The sequence below is a fragment of the Piliocolobus tephrosceles genome, chromosome X (genome assembly GCF_002776525.5).
Source record: "Piliocolobus tephrosceles isolate RC106 chromosome X, ASM277652v3, whole genome shotgun sequence".
Lineage (NCBI taxonomy): Eukaryota > Metazoa > Chordata > Mammalia > Primates > Cercopithecidae > Piliocolobus > Piliocolobus tephrosceles.
In genome coordinates this window covers 43186633-43205789 of record NC_045455.1, presented here as the reverse complement: position 1 = coordinate 43205789, position 19157 = coordinate 43186633, and the positions used below count along the sequence as shown (strand labels likewise).

General features: G+C 36.4%; 1 protein-coding gene across 6 annotated transcripts in view; it reads left to right on the top strand.

Annotated features, from left to right (window-relative positions):
• The window catches only part of BORA (BORA aurora kinase A activator), a 28073-nt gene extending 9965 nt beyond the window's left edge, over nt 1-18108 (top strand). For 3 of the 6 annotated variants that reach the window (XM_031934978.1, XM_031934977.1, XM_031934979.1), the window contains 8 exons: nt 197-278; nt 5768-5833; nt 6728-6784; nt 7203-7429; nt 8184-8316; nt 10346-10956; nt 15590-15721; nt 17053-18068. In XM_031934978.1, the coding sequence (XP_031790838.1) occupies nt 197-278; nt 5768-5833; nt 6728-6784; nt 7203-7429; nt 8184-8316; nt 10346-10956; nt 15590-15721; nt 17053-17118 (1374 nt within the window). In that variant the 3' untranslated portion in view covers nt 17119-18068. Of the gene's footprint in view, nt 1-196; nt 279-5767; nt 5834-6727; nt 6785-7202; nt 7430-8183; nt 8317-10345; nt 10957-15589; nt 15722-17052 lie in introns of all 6 variants that reach the window. The other 3 variants (XM_023186462.2, XM_031934975.1, XM_031934976.1) reach the window with 2 other exon arrangements.
• The last annotated feature ends 1049 nt before the right edge of the window (nt 18109-19157 follow it).

Genomic DNA, 19157 nt, shown 5'->3' with positions numbered 1-19157 from the left:
TTAAGATTCCTCCTTTTATATACTTTAAATTTTTTCCATTTTCCCTTTGGTCATTTGTGCTTTTAAGTATTAAAATTTTTGCATACAATTATAAAGTTAGTATATAACATATTTAATAGTTATTTGGAAAAACACAGGTACTTTCTCACATTTTGGGCAGAATTTATACCTAATTGTATGACTTTAATTTTCCTAGTTTTTCACTAAAGATGTCATCGTACCCTCTCCTTGGACTGATCATGAAGGGAAACAGCTTTCACAGTATCATTCCAATAAATGTGAGTGTACTAAAAATGATATGAATAAAAATCAAAGTGCTAGTATATCTGCTTTGTAAGGAGCTTGCTTTAAAATTCTGGATAACATAGAATTTAACTCCGTTTAGGGTTAGAATTAAAAATTTGACTAAAACTTGTTGAATTTTTTTTAGCTGTTCTATTCTGAATTTAACTTTTTCTTCATGACTATTGTGAATGTCACGTTATAATGATGGTTATAGAGAATCCATAGATGAAGAAATAGTTGGTATTGAATATAGAGATGAGTTGTTAATGACTTTAGCAGTATTTTGAAGGTTAATATTTTAAATAAAACCCTAAATTGTATTGCCTTTTGCTAATTTGCTGATTTCTTATAAAGGTAAAGAAAGGATGAAGACTTAATATGACCTCTGGGACAGTGTATTATTGCTGAGTATTTGCAAAATCACTAAGGAAATTAAAGGGTAACCTGTAAGCTATCAAATATCTTTCTACCTCTAGGCAATGGTTGTCATATATTTGTTCTCACTGCTCTTCGGGTTCTGAGGCAGTATTCAGGCATCACTTGTATATATGCATCCCTCATCACAGTGGAATTACACTGCCTATTGTAGTACACCTTAATTATGCTCTCAGTATAAGAGGGAATATTTGTTCCATTCTTTGTCAAAAAAATACAGCATAATAATACAACAATAATAGGTAAGCTGGGTTAGTACTTCCTCTATGCCTGGACAGTGCTAAGTGCTTTCAGTAATTTCTTATAACTCATATGAACTAGGTGCAGTTATTGGTCCCATTTTATAGATAAGAAAACCTAGTTTTAGAAAGGTGAGAGCATTTGTCCAGGGTTACAGAGATGATAAAAGTGAGAAAACCTGGATTCAAAATTGGGCATTCTCATCAGATACTGTATTCTTAGCCATTATGAATTAATGGTAGCATGCAGTAGTAGATGGAAATCTGGATTGTAAAACTTCCCACTTTTATAAACCAAAGAGGTGACCTTGATCAAATTATTCAATCTCTTTGTACCTCAGTCTTTTATTTGTGAAATAAAAGGATTGAACTAGAGTTGTCCGTTTTCATCCCTCCTAGCTCTAAAATTTGTGTGTCCAAGGTGACATTCTCATAGATACTAGTTTTTCACCCCCAGATTCTTTACTACTGGATTTTTTTCAACAGATGAATCAACCTTCTTAAGTGATTTTTTAAATAACATTTTGTATTCCAAGTATCCTGTTTTAGTTCAAGTCATGCAGGATCTGGAAGATGCTAAAAATACTTTAGACTCTTTGAAACCTAATCAAGCCCACAATAACAGTGCAGTGGTTAATAGGATAGGCTCCAGAGCTGTGCTGTTTACTGTGTTGTTGGGAGACAATTCTCCATAGGCTTCACATTTCTGTACACCTTTCGTGGAGCGGCATGGACAGGTTCTGTCCGAACTATCTTTTCAAGGGTGTTTGTCTTGTGAACATCCTTGGAAGGCAGAGATACTGTGTCCCACCAGGGCAGAGGGTAAGTTTGTTTTGTTGTCCAGTGTAATAAAGATGGTGTCTCCCTCTGGAGCAGATTTGTTTGCAGTCTGTTATAAAAGAATGGGATTTCCTAAGCTTGGGGTTCCTTAGCCATGGTGAAAACCCACTGTGTGTCCACCAGCTACCTGGGTATTTTAATTTAGAATCTTTTAAGAGAGCACTCCTCCCATGATTAGGAGAGACACAAGATGGAAATAAAAATTTTATTACTTACAAGTCCTAGGGGTACACAGCATGCCTGAACACCACACATGGAGGTCAGGGAGAGAGAGAAAAGGACCCATGGGCCAACGCCTTTATTGGGTCCAGGGCATTATCCAAACAGAGTTTTAGTTGGTGGGTTTAAAGCAAGCAGTCTTGCATTGAGGAGGTCACACAGTGACTGAGAGGTAGTCACTGTGGCATGTCTGTGCAGTCCATGTGAGGTATGAGGGTCGGGGGTCAGTCAGGTAGACCATATGTAGCTGTCCGGTAGGGAGGTGGTTAGCAGGAGAAGTTTATATAAGGCGGATATCTGGATCAACCACATTGAGGTATAGAACTGGAAACTGTGTCAGGGGTGAATGAGCCCTGCTTTTTATATGAGACAGTCCAACTTGTATGCACAATACAAGAATTCACTGCGCTGGGCTGTTTCATGTCACCTTCTTGGCACTTGTGGGCAAAGGGAATTAATAGGAACGTTAAGTTCATGCTGCCTGCTGTGCTGAAAATAATGAAGTCCTTTGTCTTTGCCCCCAGAAGCCTCATGTCTGTAGCCAGCACCAATGGAACTTTGACATGTTCACCTGTTAGTTGGCAAGTTGGGTAGAATCTTAGACCCTTCATAGTTCTTGACAGTTGTGGCCACGTGTGACTATTTAAATTTAAAGTTAAATTTAAAAATGGAGTTCCCCATTCACAATATTCACATTTCAGGTGCTCAATAGCCATGTGAATATCGAGTAGTATACATAGAGAACATTTCCATCGTCTCAGAAAACGTTCTATTGGGTGCTACTTTAGGGCCAAGGTTGGCAGCCCTTAACTGTAAAAGGACTCGATAATAAATACTTAAGCCTTTACTGACCACACAATTTCTATTGGAACCACCGCACTCTACTTTTGTACCACAGAAGCAGTCACTGACAATATGTAAATGAATGTAAGTGTGTACTGGTAAAACCGTATTTACAAAAATAGGTGAAAGGCCAGATTTGCACCGTGAAGCATAGTTTGCTGACCCCTACTCTAGTGTAATATTATCTATGTTTGAATTGTACCCAGAAAAGCTCACTAGCTGTGTGACTTTAGGTGAGTTACTTAGCTTTTCTGTGCCTCAGTTTCCTTATCTATAAAGTAATGGTTACTGTGGTGCCTCTAAGATCATGTACCTAACACATGGTAAGTGTTTGGTTATTTACCTAAAGATTAAGAAAGGAAATGATGAATGAGGGGAAAAGTGGTTTTGTTTATACATGTTAGCTTCTGCTGGTAGCATTTACTATTATTAATATTTATGCAGCAAGGTGCTTCAGTGCATATCCTCATGTGTTTTTTTTTTATGGACTTGAGTGAGAATTTCCCTGGGATATATATGTAGGTAGAGGATTTCTGAGTTATAGGATATATCTTTACCTAATCTGACTACATAGTATTAGAGTGCTCTCTAGAATATCTGCACAGTCTGCACAGCCCTAGCAGTCCCTAGGGTTCCTGTGTCCCAGCATCCCTGCCTGCCCTTGGCATTATCCAGCTTTTACATCTTTGCCTTTCCTATAGGTTATTTGACATTCTAAATGATTGTTTCAGTTTTCCTTCTGTCTTCATAGACTAATGACCTTTTAAATTTCATAGAAAATGTCTATTTGTATTTCATTGATATGTTTCAGTTGGAGTTGTTAACCTTTTTTTTTTCCTGTTAATTTCTAAGATACCGTATATATTGCGGTTATATTGGTCTTAAACATTTCAAATGTTATCTCCCATTCTGTCATATGTATATTAATGTTTGTTCTTGATATCCTGGGTTGCACAGACATTCTTATTTTGGTGCAATCAAATCCATCGATTTTTTTTCCTCATTTGATTGTGGTCTTAAATTTGTCTAAGCCTTACTAGGGGAAACAACCAAAACACTTGGAATAGAGTTGAAAAGTGATATGATAATGTTGCTGTAGGTGTCTTTCTGGTCTGAAGAGGGCAAGGAAGGCATGCTGACAGAAGATAAAATTTAAGCTGAGATTTGAGTTAGACTCTTGGAATGCAGGGGAGAAAAGGCAGGGAGGAGAGAGCATAAGATAATACCTAGAGATGAGAGAGATACCTGTTTCTTGTTTGTTTGCTTTAGGTACTCAAATAATATTTAGTTAGATGGCAACCATGCTAAAGAAATAGACATGGTTTCGAAGGGCTTTGTAAGCCATTGAAGCGTTTAGATTTTATCCTAAAGACAATTGCAGGGTTTTAGGCAGAGAGAGTATTGATTGCATCTGTCATGTAGAAGGTCACTCTGCATGCAGTGACAAAGTCATCTGCATCCAAAATTTTCTTTATTTACCCGTTTTGATAGTATTTAACAGGGAACTTTAACTTATTCAGCAACCCACTTACCCATTTTAAAATTTAGGATTATTAGGTTACTGTACTCTATTTTGTTGTTTTATTTTAGAATTCCTGAGTTCTTTCTGGTTTTGGTGGTGGGGGGGGGGGGGGGGGGGCGTGGTTGTTTGGTCCCCTTGCTTTTTCTTCCTTTTTATCTTGCTTATATTAGTCTTTTTTGACATGGTTTTAGTTTTTGAGTTTTTTTAATCTGGAGATTTTTCACCTTATAAAACTTTAGAGTTAAAATAATTTGCACCCGTATTTTTAACTCTTGTTGTGAAAGAAACTGTATGGTTTTTGGATGAAATTTCAGGTTTTGTCCAAATAATCTGGCATTTTAATCTGTTGAGGACATTGAGGATAGATAAAAGGTATCCCTGACCTTTTAAGGTTGACATCATGAAGAGTAACCATCATTTCCCTAAAAAAAAAATACTACTTTGGGATTCATCAGTCCTACTATTGCATATATATCCAAAGGAACTGAAATTAGTATTTCAAAGAGATATCTGCACTTTCATATTTATTGCTGCTTCATTAATCACAACAGCCAAGATATGGAATCAACTTAAGTGTCCATCAACAGATGAATGGATTTTTTAAATGTATATATACACATATATATGTGTATATATATGTGTGTGTGTATATATACACACACACACAGTGGAATACTATTCAGCCTTATAAAAGGAAATTTTGTCATTTGTGACAACATATATGAATCTAGAGGGCATTATGCTAAGTGAAAAAAGCCAGGCACAGAAAGACAAATACTGAATGATTTCATTTATATGTAAAATCTAAAAAAGTCAGACTCTTAGAAGTAGAGAATAGAGTGGTGGTTACCAGACAGTAGGGAGGAGGGGTCGTGGGGGAGATGTTGGTCAAAGGGTACAAAGTTTCAGTTAGACAGGAGGAATAAGTTCTGGTGATCTGTTGGCACAGGCAGGTAACTATAGCTGATAATGAGGTGTCATATATTCCAAAATTGCTGAAACTGGATTTTAATTGTTCCCACTACAAAGAAATGAAAAATGTTTGAGGCAATGGATATGTTAATTAGCCTGATTTTCTCTTGTCACAGTGTATACATGTATTGAAACATCACATTGTACCCCATAAATATATACAATTATTTAAAGAAAAATGTAAAAAAAGTATTGCTTGGTGCCTCCTTATTTGCTGTGGGAATCCTTTAGTTTTATCCTTGTATTCCCTCAAAGGTAAAAAAATAATAGAAACATGCCAAAATATATATGCAGATTTTTTTAAATGTGCAAAATAAGTTCCCACTTTCTTAATTTTTTACTCTGGAAAAAGTAATGCTAAAGCAAATGAAGAGTATAAAATGTAGGATTTTTCACTTAAAATGTCTTATAGGCACTAACGTAAATAGTGACTCTCCAATTGGAAACAAGCTGACCATTCATTCTGAGAAAAGCAACGGTGAGTATGAATACAATTTGAAAAGAAGTATGTTCCATATTAAGCTAAATTGGATTCTAAACCCAGTTCAGGTCGTAACACTTCACTCTGGAGTTGAAATTGTTTCCTTTTTTTTTTTTTTAATTTATTTTTATTTTTTTGAGACAGGGTCTTACTCTATCACCCTGGCTGGAGTGCAATGGTACAATCAAGAGCTCACTGCAACTTTGACCTCCCGAGCTCCAGTGATCCTCCCACCTCAGCCTCCTCAGTAGCTAGGACTACAGGCGCCCACCACCACACCTGGCTAATTTTTGTATTTTTTGTAGGAGACAGCGTTTCGCCATGTTGCCCAGGCTGGTCTCGCACTCCTGGGCTCAAGTGATCCACCTGCTTTGGCTCCCCGAAGTGTTAGAATTACAGGCGTGAGCCAGCAAGCCTGGCCTGTTTGGATTTTTTGAATGAGCTGCATAATAAACATATGAGAGCTGACCTTTACAAACAAGTATAGTAGAACAGGTTCATCCAGCTGTGTTTTAGAAATGGCTGTAGTGTTTTGTTTTCTTGTTCAAAGCATGTGAATTGATTTCTGGTCTTGGAAAGCATTCTTTTGAAAATTGGTTAATGTGAGAAATCTCCCCCCAAATATAGGCTGGCTTCCTTTTCAAGTGCCAGTACCAGAGCCAGGAGTTAACTTTTACTATTAACACGTTTACACTAGTGGCAGAGAGTGTGGGAAACCACTTCTAGAAGGTGTGGCAGGGTATGTAATAGAATGCAGAAATGGAATAATTCCATGTGGCTCGAACATCACGGGGAGATGGTTGACTGGGCAGCACATGCTGAATTGCATATCGTATACTTCCATTGATTTATCCCATGTTTGAATTTATTTATTTATTTGCTTATTTCCAGCTGCTTGTCAGACATTGCTGTCTCTTCCTGTGGATTTTAATTTAGAAAATATATTAGGTAAATACTGTATTTGTTTAAACCTTTAATAACTTGAACCAAAGGTTTCGTTTGGCTGGCTTTTTGTAAATGGTAACATGGGAAATATGTGGCAGTACCTCTTTCTAAAGAAGTGGGGAAACTGTCCTGAAATTTCTCTTTTTCTTGAACATGGGTTGAATTAGCCTTATTATCATAATGAACTTTATTACTATAGACAGAAACTATAAACATTTGATTGGTATTTTACTCACAATGTAGCACTTAAAAACTAAGGAATAATTTAAGATGTAAAACATCACATATGCAATTAAACTCCCTCTTTTGGGGAAAAAATTCAAACATGAAGTGCACGCTGGCTTCTTAAAAGTTGAGTAACAGAAGTATAATTGCTCTTTAAAATGACTGGCTTTGCCTTTTCTCCTATTATTAAATATAGGTGACTATTTTAGAGCTGATGAATTTGCAGATCAATCTCCTGGAAACCTCAGTTCTTCATCCCTCAGAAGAAAGCTGTTTTTAGATGGGAACGGAAGCATCTCTGACTCCTTACCTTCAGCTTCTCCCAGAAGTCCTCATAGTGGTGTTCAAACATCACTTGAGATGTTTTATTCAATAGATTTGTCTCCTGTAAAGTGTAGGAGCCCCTTGCAGACACCAAGTTCGGTGAGAAGTATACTAAAAAGCAGTTGGCTAATTTGCTGTCAAGCTTGTCTAACCCACATTATTTTGTTGTTGTTCTATCTTAGGCTTTCCGCAGCCTGAAGCCATGGTTTTTGGTTTCTGTCTCTAGTAATAAGTGGAAAAGAGGGAAGAGGAAGGGCCTTTACTGGCCCAACCAGAAACAGAAACTAAGAACTCATGACTGTATTCTCTCCCCTGGACACCCCTGTGAGATGTAGTTGGACCGAGCTGCCCAGATTGCTTTCAGAAGGAGGGATGGTTGTCTTTTGAGTATTATGCTTCACAGAAACTAACTCTAGTTCATATGTTATCATTAGTCATAGGGATGTTTCAGGTCAGACTCTCCAATTTTGTATTTAGATGTGTACAGGATGACTGGATTTATCATGAGTCTCAAGGAAATTCAGCATAGGTCATTTACTAACGTATATGAGATTTACAGTACATTACAACTGGCTTGGCATTAACTGAGTAAATTATTTAAACGTTGTTTAGTGTGAAACTTAATGGTTTGTTCAAATACAATGTGTTTATATTTTGACTAACATATTCAATACTATTTCAGAATCTTTGTAGCAATCTTCTTAGTTGTCCTTGTTGCAAGGTGTTTTTTGGTGGTTCTTGTGAACTCTTCCTAGTTTATAAGTGTGTTTTGAAGACCGTGATAAATAGCATGCAGCATAAGAGTTAAGGAAGAGAACCGTACACATTTATTTACTACTTAATTTTATTACAGGGGCAGTTTTCTTCTAGCCCTATTCAGGCTAGTGCAAAAAAATACAGCTTGGGAAGCACAACTAATCCTTCACCTGTTTCTTCACCCACTTTCTCACCAATTGAATTTCAGATAGGAAAGACCCCACTCTCAGGTATGTCTCATAATAAAATACCTAGTTAAAAGTTTTCTACTATCAATATTTGTTATTAGAGAGATTCTTTTAATTTGTCATAATGATAGAGCTCAAAATGATCACTAACCTTCTAACATTTAGAAACTTTGAATTTTAAATAAAAGAACAATTTACCTTCAAAGGCTGGACTTCTCAACCAATTTCTACTGTAGTGTTAAATATGGTTACTTTAATTAGCAATATTTACATCAAACACTATCAAAAGAAATATAGCAATTTTAGAGACAAGTTGGTTTCATATGCCTTCTGACCTGTAGGTTTAGACTTTGGTAATATTCATATTTTGTATAGGTGTATTTGATTAAGGTTCTTAATGTAAATATGATGTGTGGAAATTTACACATCTCTTTGCAATACATGAATTTCTCTTTGAAAAAATTATAGCACTTTTTGAAAACTAGTCACAGTTTTTAAAAACTTCTTAGTACAAAAAATTGGAAGAGTGAAAACTCTATTTTGCTAGTCTTTGTGTATATATGCATATACACATACGGTTACATACATGTATATACATGTATATAGATGGTTCTAGATCCTGCTGTTTTCACAAAGCATTCTATGAGTATTTTCATAGGTTGTTCAAGTCATTTATAATTGTCTCAAAGCACAACTCTGAATTGCTATATATTTCATATGAATGCATCATTTGTTTTCAACCACTGATAAACATTTAAATTTTTCTAAGTTTTCTTTATCACAAAACTAATATCCTTATGTATACATGATATTATACATGTTTATATCCTTAGATTAAATTCTCAGAAGTGAACTTACTTGGTCAAAGTGGGTGAATGTTTTTAAGACTTTTGATGAATCTTGCCAAATTTTCCTCATAAAAGTTTGTACCAATTGAAATTTTCATCAGTGGTTTGTAAGAAAGTCATTTCTTCCCAGCGAGAATCACTGGTATGATTTTTGATGTTTACAAATTTGGCATATTACAAAAAGATCTCTCACTGCTTTAAATTTTGTATTTTTGGTCACTAATGACATTAAGCTCTTCCCAAATATTTATTGTCATTTATGGTTTTTAGGGGGAATTGTTAGTTCAAACCAATGTTACTATTAAATGAATGACCTTCCTTTGCTTTAACTTTCCTATTTTTATTATTTTATGTGGCTTCACTTTTCATTTGCATGTTTACCATTGGAAAGGTTGTTTATGTGCTTCTATTTTTAAAACTTTTGTTTTTATTAAGCTAATTAAGTTACAAAAAGTATTTTTTAAAGTTTTAAAGCAGTTTTATCATTCTGATTATCATTGTTAGGCTCTTTATTGCAGATATTTTCCAGTTTTTTGTTTGTTTTTTCGTGTTGCTTATGGCATTTTACATAAACACATGTATTTTCACATTTTTCATTTGCCAGGTATAGCTGTTAAGTTGTAGGTTTCAGCTGATTTGCTAGGGATTTTCCTTGTATATGAACAATTTTAGTACAATAGCAATATACTCATAAGCAAATAATTCTCAGTGAGTAAAATAATTTAATTAAAAAAGAGAAAGTGACCAGATGCGATGGCTCACACCTGTAATCCCAGCACTTTGGGAGGCTGAAGCCAGTGAATTGCTTGAGCCCAGGAGTTCAAGACAAGCCTGGGCAACATGGTGAAACCCCATCTCTACAAAAAAAAAAAAAAAAAAAAAAACAGAAATTAGCCAGGCATGGTGGAACGCCTGTAGTTCTAGCTAACTTGGGGTTGAGGTGGGAGGATCACCTCAGAGTGAGCCTGGGCGACAGAGTGAGACCATATCTCAAAAAAAAAAAAAAAAAAAGTGCCAAAGAAATTATTTTTTAAGAGCCTCATCCTGCTTATTAAGACACATCCATTTGTGCTATTGTTTTTGACATCAGAATTTCACTTTGGTAAACAACACAACTGTTAGAGAAATAGTTTTTCCTGGCATGAAACATGATTACCATTTAGTACTGACTTTTCCATTTTCATGTTTTTATGACATGATTTTTTTCCCTTCCCACCTTTCAGAACAACGGAAGTTTACTGTTCATTCTCCTGATGCTTCATCTGGAACAAATTCTAATGGGATTACTAATCCGTGTATCAGAAGTCCTTATATAGATGGCTGCTCGCCAATTAAAAATTGGTCTCCTATGAGACTTGAGATGTATAGAGGTAGTACTCAGTATCGGACCTCACTGATTCAGATACCTTTTACTCTTGAGACTCAAGGTGAAGATGAGAAAGATAAAGAGAATATTCCTTCCACAGATGTCTCATCACCAGCCATGGATGCTGCGGGAATACACCTACAGCAGTTTAGTAGTGAGGCTTCTACACATGGTACACATTTGGTTGTGACTGCCATGTCTGTTACACAAAATCAGTCCAGTGCTTCCGAGAAAGAATTAGCACTGTTGCAGGATGTTGAAAGGGAAAAAGACAATAACACCATGGATATGGTTGATCCTATAGAGATAGCAGATGAGAACACTTGGATTAAGGAGCCGGTTGATAATGGCAGTTTACCCATGACTGATTTTGTGAGTGGCATTGCCTTCAGTATTGAAAACTCTCATATGTGCATGTCACCTCTTGCTGAAAGCAGTGTCATTCCTTGTGAAAGCAGTAACATTCAGGTAAGGTATTTAGTATTCTATAGCCCCTTCCTCACTGCCTTGGTGTTCTTTATCCTTTCTTTTCTAAGATTATAGTGTAAGAAAGATAATGGATTAAACATGAGGACTATTGTATAATCTTTTTTAAAAATATCAATACCAAGTAATATGAGAAGAGTAAATTTATTTTAATTATGACTGATAAGTCACATTTTATATTCACATTAACTGATATTTATATGGAGTAGGAAAAGATGATGGCAGAAAAGGAATTAGCCTGCTCTAGGGAAATCATTCCTGCTAGCATCAGGCAGAATTCATCACTGTTTTATGTGGATCCAGTCCCCCAAAACATGCAAGGTCTGGTATAGTATTTGTATTCTAAAACTAAAATCATTTTTGTTTTTCCTTTATGTGATTTAGGGGGAATAAACAGTTTAGAGCCCCTTTTTTGGGGGGGGGTTGAGATGGGGTCTCACTCTGTCACCCAGGCTGGAGTGCAGTGGCGTGATTTTGGCTCAGTGCAACCTCCACCTTCTAGGTTAAGCAATTCTCCTGCCTCAGCCACCTGAGTAGTTGGGATTACAGGCGTGAGCCACCGTGCCCGACCTTAAGAGTTTTTTTATGTATGCATTTTTGTACCTTTCTTTTAGAAATGTGATTTATAGCAACATTTTTCATGAAATTATACATTTTCAATTTTGCAATGTCTCCAACAACTGGAAAACCGGATTCATTTGACAGATATGTATACTTCATAATCAGCACTTTAGAAAGGCATTTGTTCCATTCATTGTTGTGTTCTTTGAGCTGAGAATTTTGAAGGAACTTCAAAATTCAGAAGGGGATAGCAATAACATCTAACACTGATGTAACATTACTATATGCCAAGTCCTATTCTGAGACCTTTAAATGTTTTAATTTGTTGAATCTTTACAGCAATCCTGTGAGGTATGTGTACTATTATCCCTGTTTTACAGATGAGGAAACTGAGGGTCAGAGAGGTTAAGTAAATTACCTAAAGTTTCTATACAAGTAGTAAGAAGAAGAGCTGAGATTTGATCCTGGCAGTCTGGCTTTAGAGTCCATGTTCTTTAATCCAAAAGTTAATACTGACTCATAATAATAGCTAATGCTCACATGGTATTTTGATATACCAGGCATTCTTCTAACTACTTTATTAATTCATTTAATTCTCACACTAACCGTATAAGGCTTTGGTGTTGTCAGTTTTGGCATGCTGAAGTTAAAACTCTGGGAAGGATTCTAAATGACCCAAACTTAAATATAGTATTTTGCTCATATTTTTATGCTTCTGTTGCCTATCCTGACTTATAGCTTCATTGCTCAAAAAAGATTATACTAGAATCACTTTTACAGATTTTTGCTTCTCTGAAGTTGGTTTCATAAATAGAAAAAAGCACATACAGGCTTAAAAGTATATGCCTTAAAGGCATTGTTTGCTTCTTTTACTCTGCCTTTTTTTCACTCTCTCTCTCTCTCTCTTTTAGCAGAGCATTTATAGAGGAATTACAAAAATACTTTTGTTGAAATATACCTTAATCATCATCCAATCCAACTAACCTTTGGAAGCTGTGGGTAGCATATTCTCCCATAATTGTCACTACTAACTTGTCAAACAATCTATACTTGATTACACTTGCAGGGATATTCCATTCATATTTTAACTTCTCTTACTAGATAATAGATATCGTAATCTGTCAAATGGTGATCTGTTTTATAATTGAGGGAACTGAGGCATGCAAGAGGGGGTAGAATCTGAGCCCTGATAGGAGTACCCGCAGTAACTCCTCCATGTTTAAAGGCCAGGGTGCCAGGATGGGTGTGGGTGCAAATGTATTTAGTTGAGGGGCGAGCATGGCATTGAAGAACATGGGCTTCGGAAACCATAGTGGCAGATTTCAGTTTATAGCCCAGCTCTGTTAGCTTTATAAATCCCAGAAAGTGACGGTTTCTTTCAGCTTGTTTACTCTTCTTTAAATGGGGATAATAATAGGATTACAGGATATTAGCATGATCATTGTGATTAATATAATAGTAAACAGTGCCTGAACACTGTTGGTGGGAATATGAATTAGTACAACTATTATGGAAGTTCCTCAAAAAACTAAAAATAGAACTACCATGTGATCTAGCAATCCCACTAGTAGGTATATATCCAAAGGAAAGGAAATCAGTATGCCAAAGAGATACCTGCACTCCAGTGTTTATTGCTGCACTATTCATAATAGCCAGACTATGGAATCAACCTAAGTGTCCATTAATAGGTGAATGGATAAAGAAAATGTGGTATATATACACAATGGAATACTACTCAGCCATAAAAAAGAATGAAATCCTTACATTTGCAGCAACACGGATGAACTGGAGGACATGAAGTGAAATAAGCCAGGCACAGAAAGATAAATACCACATGTTCTCACTTCTATATGAGGAAGCTAAAAAGGTTGATTTCATAGAAGAGTGTAGAATAGTGGTGGGTAGTAGAGGATGAGAAGGGTAAGGGGAGCAGGGATAGGGAGAGGCTGGTTAATGGATATAAAAGTACAGCTTGATAGGAGTACATTCTAGTGTTCTACATTCTAGTGTTCTATAACACTATAGGGTGAGTGTAATTAACAATTTATCGTATATTTTCAAATAGCTTGAAGAGCAGATTTTGAAAGTTCCCAACACAATGATAAATGTTTGAGTTAATGGATATGCTAATTTCCCCAATTTGATCATTACACATTGTAAACATATCAAACTATCATGTACATCATAAATGTACATGTGTAATTGTGTGTCAGTTTAAAATAATAATGAAAGCAAAAACATAAGTAGTAATGGGAGGCAAGGTCCTCTGGTAACAAACAAGGGGGACTGAGAATGATGAGGGAACGGCTGAAGTGCTGGGCCCAGATGTCAAGGAATGTTATCACAGGGCACAACTGTTGCCAATTAAATGTTTTAAAAGACAATAACGTCTGATTTATGTGGTAGAAAAATAAATTTAATAACAAAGTGCATGTTAGATGACTGACATAGAGACACCATTTAAAGGCACCATTGCCCAACTGGAATGTAAAGTTTGCAGTGAGAATCAAGTTTGAATTCGAGTTCTTTTATTTCCAGGCTGTGGGATCTTAAGGCAAGATTTACATAGCAGTGAATAGAACACGACTTCTTAATTTGTATCCCCTCATCTTTCTTAGCTATAAAGTGAGATTGATGCCTACCTTGATGCCTGTGGGGGATAACAAGGTATCTGTTGCCTGGTTGGTACATACTAGGCACTGACATTAGCAGAAGTCTAGATGAGAGACAGTGAAGTCAGCCACCATCTCAACTTGGCTCCCATCGATCCTGCTCTTCCCATAGTGTGGGACAAACTCCCTACATGCTTTGCTTACTTCTGCTGTACTAATGAGTAACTTTTCCTTCCATATATATCCAGTTACATATTAGTATTGCATTATAAGCCAGCTATTTGGCAGTGATGAATATTAGAAGGAAGAACTATCGGCAGAATCTCTGGGAGCAATCTGACATTTATGTTTTTGATCAAGTAGCTATTGAATGATAGCAGAACAAGGCTTTCCCCCAAAAATGTTATACGTCACAAGACTTTTGTTCTAATGGAACATGACCTCCAGTAGTAAGCAGATATGTATCCAGCCCTGAAAACTGGGAACATTTTTCCAGGATTATAACTGATAGACTGTATTTTCCTCAGCTAGTCTGTACCTTTGTGAGGGAAACAAAATGATAGTCAGCTTTTTCCTTCCCTCTGATCCTAACTTGCAGGGAGGGCTTAAATGCAAAGTGATTCCCTTGTGGATTGCTTTCTTTGGTGCTCAGCATTATACAGGTAAATGGAGTGTTGTGCAGTGAACAGAACCTGGACTGAGGTCTCACATCTTCATCACCTCATCACTGGATGACACTGTGAAAGTTAACCTTTCTAAGCCTTAATTTCCTTCTCTAGTAAAGTAATAGGGTTGTTGAAAGGAGAAAAAAATATTACATATATACAGATATTGCCTGGCCTTTTTAGCGACACTCAATAAGTGTTATTTTATATATACCAAGCTGGAAATTGGCTAGAATCTTTTTTGCTCTTCTGCACTGAAAAAGTGTATCTTAGGATGCTACAATTTTTATTAATATGAAAAACTGAACTAACATCTAGAGCCATTATATATGTGGCATTATTGTGAACAACTAGGTGTGAATATAGTATAACCTTTTTAAAGGCAGCATGCCTTTTTGGTAGATTTTAGAGCTACGTCCAAGCCATTTGGAGACAAGCCTGGAAAATGCCTTGGAAGGTGAAGTTAGTTGTAATACTCATTGTCGTCTACTAGGTATGATCACAAAGTAACAGGAAAGCATTTTGTCAGTAGACTATTCACTGATTCTTAAGGAAGTTACAAGATATATTTCATTGGAAGGAATTGTAAAATGACTACAATAATCAGTACTATGCAGAACTACCTTTTATAGTTGTGCATTACTTTTGAATTTTGTTCAACATGATCATGTTAGGATCGTTCAGATGTAGTGAGTGATAGTTTATAGTGGTTTACTTATTTAAATATTTGACTTTTAAGTTCCTCACAATATATTTTTTTCTTTTTTCTCCTGTCAGATGGATAGTGGCTATAATACGCAGAATTGTGGAAGCAATATTACGGATACAGTTGGGGCAGAAAGTTACTGCAAAGAAAGTGATGCACAAACCTGTGAAGTTGAGAGTATATCTCAAGCATTTAATATGAAGGTACAGAGAAAATATAGAGAAAACCTAATATTGTTTAGATTAGAAATATAAAATAATTTCGATTATTAGACAATACTATTGAGAAACTATATGAAATTTAAAACACTAAAAGGTAAAGCCTATTTTCTTGAAATCCAATAGCCTTGAAATATTTTGTTTACTCTGAATATAGTAACACAAGTATCTTACATACTACAAAGTGTGCAAAGGTAGCATATATCTGATGAGGGCATCTACTGAACCCTCCAGATGGTTACATATTCCTACTTGAAGAAACTCATAATTTCAGGCACTAGTCAGGACAGTCTTTAATTTTATATTCCAATTTCTTTTGTATTTTTTTTTTTTTTGTAGAGACACGGCCTACTGTGTTGCCCAGGCTGGTCTCAAACTCCTGGTGTCAAGCAGTCTTCCTGCCTCAGCCTCTCAAAGTGCTGGGATTACGGGCATGAGCCAACATGCACAGCCTTGTATGCCATTTCTTCTTTTTCTTTTTTTCTTTTTTTTTTTTTTGAGACAGGGTCTTACTCTAAGTCACCCAGGCTGGAGTGCAGTCGTAGAATCATAGATCACTGCAGCCTTGAACTGCTGGATTCAAGCAATCCTCCTGCCTCACCCTCCTGAGTAGCTAGAACTACAGGTGTGAACCACCTCGCACTGCTGTTGTATGGCAGTTTCTTATAAAATACTATAAATATCAGCAAAATGTGCAACCAAAGTTTGATAGGGAGGCCACCTTAGTTTTCCTTTCTATTGTATATAGTATGAGCAAATTGCCTTTCTGTTGTAAGTAGTATCAGAGAAGTTCTCTTCTAATATTAACCTGAACAAAACCCATCCTGTTTCAGATGTAGTTATCTATCTAAACAGAAGTAGAGATACATGGAGGATTTTTTAAAATTGTATTATTATTTTTTTGAGACGAGGTCTTATTCTGTCACCCAGGCTAGAGTGTAGTGGCATGACCACAGCTCACTCCCAGACTCAAGCAGTCTTACCACCTAAGCCTACCGAGTAGCTTGGGACTACAGGCATGTGCCACCACACCCAGCTTTTTAAAATTTTTTGTAGGGACAGGGTCTCACTATGTTGCCAGGGCTAGTCTCAAACTCCTGGGCTCATGCGATCCTCCCACCTTGGCCTCTCAAAGCATTGGAATTCTTTTTGATACAGAATATTGATTTATAAAATACTGTATCTTTACTGTACCTTCAGAGTTCAGCTAAAGAAATGTGCTTTTAGGTTTTAAAAACACATTTTAGGTTCCGATAATTGCATCCTCGAGTGGTCCTACTTAAACTGAAAACAAGGTGTTGTCTTCTTTTTCACAGGAAGACCACACAACACAGATGTGTTGGATGAAAACAGCAAGTCCTTTTCAGTGCAGCAGTCCATAGAATAAGAATCAAAGACTAAGCTTAAGAGTTCCTCACATATATCGTTGTGCACAGGATCAATGTGATGGTGATTGGGGAAAAAATTACTTCAAGTAACATTTTTCGCTTTCCCTCCTTAATGTGAAAAATCAAGGGCTTACTGACATAGGAACAACAGAAATGCTCCTGGAACTTCAAATTGCTGAATTATAAATTTATTTTTTATCAATAAATATTTTTATACTTAACATTGAGTGATGTGTTTAACAACAAATTGTGACAGAGCTGAGTGCTCCTATCTGATAGGGTCAATGAACTACTTATTAAACCTTCCTGATAGCACTGAATTTAAGCAGTTCTGAGAACATGTGAAACTATGTTAAAACTGAAGGCACTATATATTTTTACATAAAAACTTGAACATACAGATGAATTATAACCCAGAGATCTTAGATATAAAACTTATCGAAGATACAAAAAAGGAAATTAAACAGGTTTCCTGAAATTTTAGTTCTTAAACTGTTCACCTCTGTGGGGAAAATTCTTAGTTCCTGTGATAACTGTTCTAGTTACTACTTTTAAATATGTAAATACTAGAAAGGTAGTACTAGCGACATCATCACATGTATTGTTATCTATGGGGCAAATGTGTGGTGCCCAGAATAATATACCTCATGCCTAGGGTAGGGACATCCTTTCCAGCTCAAACATGGGTAGGGATGTGGGAGAATAAGAATGTGGGAGAACCAAGAGAAAAAGTGGGGCTGGGGGAGAGGTTCCTGTAGGGCATAGGCCTGTGAAGTAACACTGGGGCAGATATGTATGTTATATACAACTATTTTTTTAAAAAAAACTTATATCCATGTTGGGAGTAGATGCGTATATAAGAGTTTGGAAATACTATCTTTGGAGAATGTATTTTTGTATTTATAAATCAACTTTTAAAAACTGTCTCATTCAGAAAGGAATAATTCATATGTACCCCTAGGAAATAAAGACCTATGTTATCAATGTGTCATTTTCTTCTTTCCTCCTTAACTGTACCCTGAAATATTACTGCTGACCTGCAGAAAATGTGCTGCGTTATGTACCTGGCTCATCTTCAACACACTAACCATGAACACCACAAGAGTCTCACTCTTGTCGCTCAGGCTGAACTGCAGTGGTGCGATCGCGGCCCACTGCAACCTCTGCCTCCCAGGTTAAAGTAATTCTCCTGCCTCAGCCTCCCAAGTAGCTGGGATTACAGGCTTCTGCCACTACATCCAGCTAAGTTTTTGTATTTTTAGTAGAGATGGGGTTTTACTATGTTGGCCAGGCTGGTCTCGAACTCCAGATATCAGGTGATCCACCCACCTCAGCCTCCCAAAATGCTAGAATTACAGGCGTGAGCCACTGCACCTAGCCAGCAAAGTTTTTTAAATGGTTGGCAGGGGTGGGGAGAATCAAATGAGTAATGTTTTGTGACACATCAAAATTATAATGACGTGCTGCATAACTTTTGGTCAACAATGACCAAATATATGATGATGATCCCGTAAGATTACAATGGAGCTGAAAAGTTCCTACTGCCTGGGGACATAGCCATGGTAACATCATAGTGAAATTACGTAGCCTAAGTGTATAGTGTTTATAAAAGCCTACAGTAGTGCACAGTAATATAGGCCTTCACATTCACTAACCACTTACTGACTCACCCAGAGTCAGCTTCCAGTCCTGCCAACTTGTTCATGGTAAATGTCCTAAATAGGTGTACCATTTTATATCTTATATATATCTATATTTTTTTTTACTGTACTTTTTCTATGTTTAGATATGTTTAGATATACAAATACTTAGCACTGTGTTACAACTGCCTACAGCAGTCAGTACAGTAATATGCCATACAGGTTTGTAGGTTAGGAGCAATAGGTTGTCCCATATAGGATACCAGAGGGTATACCATCTAGGTTTGTGTAATTACATCATGATTTTCACACAATGATGAAATTGCCAAGCGACATGTCTCAGGACGTATCCCTGTCATTAAGTGACACATGACTATATATGAAACTTAACAA